Source organism: Palaemon carinicauda, chromosome 3 (assembly GCF_036898095.1).
Source record: "Palaemon carinicauda isolate YSFRI2023 chromosome 3, ASM3689809v2, whole genome shotgun sequence".
NCBI lineage: Eukaryota > Metazoa > Arthropoda > Malacostraca > Decapoda > Palaemonidae > Palaemon > Palaemon carinicauda.
This window is the reverse complement of record NC_090727.1, coordinates 201798528-201806027: the sequence shown is the minus strand read 5'-3', so window position 1 is coordinate 201806027 and position 7500 is coordinate 201798528. Positions and strand designations below refer to the sequence as shown.

At 32.9% G+C, this 7500-nt stretch overlaps 2 protein-coding genes across 2 annotated transcripts in view; both read right to left on the bottom strand.

Moving 5' to 3' along the window:
* Positions 1-427, bottom strand: part of LOC137638179 (uncharacterized) — a 1046-nt gene extending 619 nt beyond the window's left edge. The window contains exon 1 of the mRNA XM_068370264.1: positions 60-427. Within this exon, the coding sequence (XP_068226365.1) occupies positions 60-379 (320 nt within the window). The 5' untranslated portion in view covers positions 380-427. The remainder of the gene's footprint in view (positions 1-59) is intronic.
* Positions 428-4274: 3847 nt separating this feature from the next.
* Positions 4275-5401, bottom strand: LOC137638178 (uncharacterized). The gene is made up of 2 exons (XM_068370263.1): positions 5100-5401; positions 4275-4535 (listed from the first exon to the last, which is right to left on the bottom strand). The coding sequence occupies exons 1-2, from the start codon at positions 5375-5377 to the stop codon at positions 4388-4390; spliced, it is 426 nt and encodes a 141-aa protein (XP_068226364.1). The 5' UTR covers positions 5378-5401; the 3' UTR covers positions 4275-4387.
* Between the last annotated feature and the right edge of the window lie 2099 nt (positions 5402-7500).

Here is a 7500-nt window from a genome sequence, read left to right as displayed (position 1 = left end):
CCTACTAGAAGAGCTGTTTACTATAATTAAAGAGTCAAATATAGAAGAAATCTTATTACCTGTCACGGCCGAATTTATCGAAGGTAATTTCTGGCCTATTTTTCTGCCAGGTATCAGCAGCTGACACGACCAGACTCCTTCCAAAGGGTGAAAAAGGCTTCGTGAAAAGATCAGCAATGAAGATAATAGCCACCACGACTAGGGCCAACCATCCGAAAGTCTTCAGGTCGAAGTCTTTGATGGAATCCGCCAAGTTGAAATTCTGCATCCAACTGCTGAGGTCGAAGTTTCGCATCCAGGAGCTGAAGTCGAAGCCATTTTGGATTCCCTGCTGCAGGTCGTATACGACCGGAGCCACAGTGAAGACGTTGGAGGCCATGGTCCTTGCTTGGAGAAGGGCAGGTTTGGTCAGTGAGGCAGCTTCGGCTGTACCTTCTTTATATAGACCGGGGCGACGGTGAAAGGAAAAGGGTAGTGGAGTTCTTCCAGCTTGCCGGATGTACAGGAAAAAGGGAGCGAAAGGAGAAAAACATCAAACCGGAACTGTAATATCGTCATGCTGTAGGTATTTGTACTTGTATGGGAAAGAATATATGTTTTGCTTATAGATTACATAATTAGGTCAAATGGTAGATTTACGAGCATAGATATGATTGTGATTTAAGATTATATAACATATGTATATATATATATATATATATATATATATATATATATATATATATCATATATATATATATATATGATATATATATATATATATATATATATATACTGTATATATATACATATACGTTTTGACTACAGGTAACCTAATTAGGTAAATTTTGTATATTTATGAGCAGTTATAATAGGGTTCTAAGACTCTCTCTCTCTCTCTCTCTCTCTCTCTCTCTCTCTCTCTCTCTCTCTATATATATATATATATATATATATATATATATATATATATATATATATATATATATATATATATATATATATAAATATATATATAAATATATATATATATATATATATATATATATATATATATATATATATATATATATACACACACAGTATATATATAATTTAATTGAGGTCACTTTATATACTGGCGAAGATGCATTACAAAATGATGATAGATCTTTTTTTAAATGAAAATCACATTAAAATCTACAGCTTATTCAGTAGCTACTGTTCATATACTACAATTTTATTATAGGAAGGCCATCTACGTAGGACCCATTTATTTGGGCAATATGCCTCATGATGCTACTCGAAATAATAATAATAATAATAATAATAATAATAATAATAATAATAATAATAATAGTTGTTTTAAATCTTCAAATACCTAGCCATCTACAGAGCAACCCACGCCTAGCACAGTGAGTAGCATGACTCAAGGTCAAACGCCTCTTCGTAGTATTGGTGAAAGTTATGAATGAGATGACGTCATAGCGTACCGTGCGGAGGGTAGCTCATATTTTTGGCTCATTTCTCTTTCGATAATAGTTGAACATTTTGATTATCGTTTATTTAGAACTTTGAGCAACGAAGCTCTTATAAAGGGAGATTAAGATAGAGGGGAATTTTATTTAATAATCAATCTATTTATTTATCTATGATTCTACTGAAAAAAATACCTCGCTTATAAATTATCTGTATACATCAAAGAATACAATGTCTGATATAACATTATAACAAATTAATAATTGAATTAATGCTATATAAGTACAATAGCAGACTCAACAATTCTTTTAAAAATTTTGAGGGAATTATTTTTAAAATAATGTTTTTTATTGACCCCAGATTTTTTATTTAAAGGGGGAAAAGCTGCATCATTTAAAGTAATTATTTAGCACTTTAGTGCCCATTCCCTAGAAAAAAAAAAGTATAATTTCCAGTAACCCTTTTTCTGAAATAACTAATCAAATGGGATTGAAAAACAGGTAAATACAAAAATTTCAACTTCTATTTTCATAACATGTTCTTAATTAATGACTCCAATTTCAAACAGCTTCGTCACTCGATAATTGTTTCCAATAACAACCCATTGTCCTTCTCAAATTACTTTCCCATCATAAACACCCATTTTCACACTCTCCCAAAACACATACATACAAGAACAAACATTTACAAAAAACATACATACATAGAAACAGACATAGAAAAACATAAATACAGAGATAAACACACAGAGAAAGATACAAACCCATATATATATACAAACTACACTACATGTAAGAAACATAAATAGACATGGGCATGACATATAATGAGAATGAAAGATAATGCATAGACGAGAAGAATAACAGAATGGGGCCCTAGAGATTGCAAGCGAAGCAAGGGAAGGAAGAGAAAACGATGGATTGACGAGCTAAGAAAATTTGTGGCCATAGAAACACCATAAACATACTAGAGAGTGGAAAGATATATATGAGGCCTTAGTCTTGCAGTGGACTAGCTGATGATATATATATATATATATATATATATATATATATATATATATATATATATATATATATATACCATAAATGTTGCGCATTTAAACTTGTTTATCATATTCATATAAGCCATATATGAAATAGCTTCTGGTCAGCCGGGGAATCAAACCCGGCCCAAGAAACTGAGGTTCCATTGACTTAGGAACTCAGTAGAGGGAATCCAGATATTAGGAGGAGTATAATATATGGCCTATATGAATATATATATATATATATATATATATATATATATATATATGGAGGTGTATATATGGTTCATATGAATGTATATATATATATATATATATATATATATGTGTGTGTGTGTGTGTGTGTGTATGTGTGTTCCTGTGTGTAACCAGACGAATATATAGATAGATCTAAGTTTTAATTAGGCCCTAATTATCGAATACAGAAACCAAGACCTACTTAGCACCAACACACTCAACTCCATTACATATGTATCCCAATAAACACCAACGAGAGACATAATTATGAGATCTATTAAAGCGGATTCTGTATCCCATTCATAATTAGGGCAGCAAAGTTGATTGCGACTCATCAAATTTGTATAGATGAGATTAATTAAGTTTAATAGTAGTATAGTTTCGTCGGGATTACGAAGGTATTTCGTAGCATATATTCATGTAATTAATTATGGATTTACTAAGTGACGAAGGATTTTTGAATCTATAATTAATTAGGTAATTCATAGATTTATTGGATTAAAAATGATGAAAGAATTCTCTCCTATATAATAAAGAGTAAGTGTTATATATATATATATATATATATATATATATATATATATATATATATATATATATACATATATATACACATACATTTATATATATACATATACAGTATATACAAATATATATATATACATATATATATAAACACGAACACATACAAATATATATGCATTATATATATATATATATATATATATATATATATATAGGCCTATATGTATATTATAATATATATATATATATATATATAAATATATATATATATATATATATATATATATATATATATCTTGTCATGCTCAAGGGGGAAGAGGAGTGGTCATACCCTGGTGAAAGGGGGTACCCTGAGAAGTACACCCAGAAACCGCACTCTTCCACAAATTGCCGAATCAGCGAGTTGTAGTTAGGAACGGGGGAGGGGGTGGGAAGGGTTGAATCAGTGTGTGTGTGTGGGTATGCATATCTATCTAAATAATTAGACATCATATTTGATGGTTCAGGTACACTAGTATCTGAATGTCATTATTAAAGGTATAAAGAACATAGAAGATTCGTTAATGTTTTCTTTAGAGTTACTTTTACTCATCAAAAGACCATATATTTATAAATACTATATTTGTAAACTTATCTTTGATATTTTAATTCAATTACTACTCAATTAATTTGCATATTAAAGCTCTCTTTCTTTCTCTCTCTCTCTCTCTCTCTCTCTCTCTCTCTCTCTCTCTCTCTCAAATAACTCTTTAATATTTTGATTCAATTACTACCCAGTTTATTTGCATCCCAAATCTCTCTCTCTCTCTCTCTCTCTCACTCTCTCTCTCTCTCTCTCTCTCTCTCAAAACACAAATATTCATTATCTAAGATCATTTATAACATCGCAAAAGTCTTCAAGTACTTAATAAATTAGTGATCTTGGTTCTCATATTCATCAAAGCATTGTTTATAAAAAATCCAAAAACATTATCTTAACATTTATTAACATATAGTGAGACATCACACAAAATGAAAAATATTATACATAAATAAGACACATAATAAATAACTATACAAAATGTAGACTTTATATTATAAATTATAGATTGAAATTGGAGTTAGGTGGCTTATCAGTGTTGCCAAGGTCACGATCCGCGTAGGATGATTCGCTTATCAGTGTTACCAAAGGTCACGACCAGCATAGGACGACCTGTCTTGTCTCACAATTGGCTTAGTAGGTGTACTAGGATGCTCCTCAGATGTCTCCCATTTCAACACAGCATCAGCCAAGGCGTCCAGGACTTCAGTCACTGGTTCCAGGGACCGACTGGAAGGCGGAAATAAACAAATAACTATATTTTTCCAGTTTAAAGTTTATCAATAACAAAGGCCTCAGACATATTGATTCATGTCTGGGGGTTGGCTAGTTTTCATCATCATTCTTGCAAGGGGATTGGTGATGGTGGGAGAATTTCGTCTGATCGCTCACAGCAAACCAAACTAGTATGGGTGGCTCTGACTAATACAGCTTTGCTGATCATGGCGAATAGCAAACCCTTTCACCACGTTAAGTTATCCCCACTTATAGAGGGGAATCTTTATCATATAAACTTAAATCCTTATTAGCATTTTTGTACACTGATATTTCATCCTAGAATTACCATAAAGTTATGCCAAATGATCACGTACATATATACGTTTATATATATATATATATATATATATATATATATATATATATATATATATATATATATTGTACTTTATATAGTAATTCGAATAGTTTTATATTTCAATAAAAAAAGAAACTTGTTATTTGATCAAGAAATTTCAATGTTATATGACAAGATTATTTAATACAGCAATCTGAATATATAAGAAATCTTATTACCTGTCTCTGCCGAATTTATCGGTGATCTGTGGCCTGTTTTTCTGCCAGGTATCAGCAGCTGAGACGACCAGACTCCTTCCAAAGGGTGAAAAAGGCTTCGTGAAAAGATCAGCAATGAAGATAATAGCCACCACGACTAGGGCCAACCATCCGAAAGTCTTCAGGTCGAAGTCTTTGATGGAATCCGCTAAATCGAAGTTACGCATCCAACTGCTGAGGTCGAAGTTCTTCAGGCCCTCCTGAAAGTATACGAAGGGGGAGACGGCGCTCGAAGCCATGGTTCTTAGTAGTGAGAGGTTGTGTTGCTTACTGATGGTGAACTAAGGCTTGTGCGCGTTTATATGCTAGGTAGAAAAAGGAAAGGAATCTTCCAGTGAAGAAAGGTATTACCCAGGACCTAGTGAGATAGTGGGTCCCGACCTTGTCGTACATCCTTCCTACCGTAGCGAGGGATTTCCGTAGGATACCGGATGTATAAGTAAAAGTCCATTTCATAAAATAAATAAATAAATAAATAAACCGGAACGTTGGCTATGTGAAGAGAGAGAACTAAAGGTTAATGCCAGTATAATAAAAGGGAGTTTCCACTTAATCATAACAACAGATTTCAGTGAAAAATGAAAACGGTTTTTTTATACAAATTTCTCTGATTAAATCTATAAATCAGCAGCACTTTTGATGCATAATTGTAATTCATTAACATAATTTTCCTTTCATTACTAATAAACTACATTCCAATATTTTATGAATTATCCTATACTTATCACAATGTTTAATTATTTCTGAAAAAAAAAACTAATGAACAGGCCCATCTATACAAATTATCAATAATGTTATTTTTACAAACCAAACTGTAATCTGCTTGGAAAACCAGAATTAAAGGTTTAAAGGTCGATCGTGAATGGCAGAGCCAAGGGACAGGACAATGTCCTAGAGATCGATTACATACACATATGATCAGCCCCCAAGTCAACTTCCAATCAAGCTAGAACCAGGGAGAGCCCGGCAATGGACACAGATGACTCAGCAAGTAGAACTTACAGCTTCCCCAAATTTAGCTCACAAGGAAAGTGACGTTACGCACACTATGTTTAGGTTTAGAGACCCCTCTTGAATGGCAAAAGTAAGGGACAGTGGCATTGCCCTAGCAAGCAGAACAATGCCCTAGAGACTAGTCAGTGCCCAAGGAGGGCCAGGCTATGGCTGCTGATGACTAAGCAGATAGACCTATAGGATCCCCCCAAACCCAACCCCCATCATTAGCTCACAAGGATGGTCCGGTTGCAGCAACCAAAATAACTAATTATTTCCAGCGGGATTCGAACTCCAGTCTGGCGATCACCAGTCAGGGGCGTTACCATATAGGGAACCAAAACCCTAGATACTAGAAATTAAAATACGCAAGAAAAATGACAGATAAATTACATAACGAGACAACTTTTATCTTAAGAATCCAAGGAATAACTAGAGGGGCACTCAGTAGAGCGCAAACCTCCGCCGCGGCAGCTTATTTCTCGACCTTTTGCTCGACCTTGACCTTGGCATTTGACCTTGACATGTATTGATTACAATAAATTTTCAGACACTTAAATATGAACCAAGTTTGAAGACTCTGTGCCAACGATGTCTAAACTCATGGCTGTTTACGTGAATTGGATATTTTGCTTAACTATGACCTTGAACTTTTGACCTTGACCTTACAAGATGTAATTATTTCCAGCTTCGTACATAACAGTTAATCCCTGCAAGTTTCATTACTCTATAATTGAAATTGTGGCCAGGAAGGTGTTCAAAAACAAACACAAAAAGGGGGCAGAAACATAACCTCCTTCCAACTTCGTTGGCGGAGGTAATAAGTAACGTTCTCTAACGTCTAATATATCACCATCAACCAAAAATATATATTTCATTACGCATTATGATGTAAAATAAGAGCAAGATGATGCACTAAGGAGAGGGTGAGACAAGATGAGAGAACTTCATTAGAAACATCTCTTTACTTTACATGTTGAAGCCCCTGAACTTATAGCATCCTGCTTTTCCAACTAAGGCTGTAGCTTAGCAAGTGATAATAATAATAATAATAATAATAATAATAATAATAATAATAATAATAATAATAATAATAATCTCTCTACCTCTTCATCTCAGCACTTCAAAAGGTTTCCTAGAGAGGAGGATTTGAGTTATTATTATTATTATTATTATTATTATTATCATCATCATTATTATTATTATTATTATCATTATTATTATTATTATTATTATTATTATTATTATTATAGAAAACTAGTAAGCACACCTACAAACAAAAATTGTTTTGGGTTGTACTACAATGACAACTATTATCATTATTACCATCTAACCTACAACCCTACTTGGAAAAGCAAGATGCTGTAAG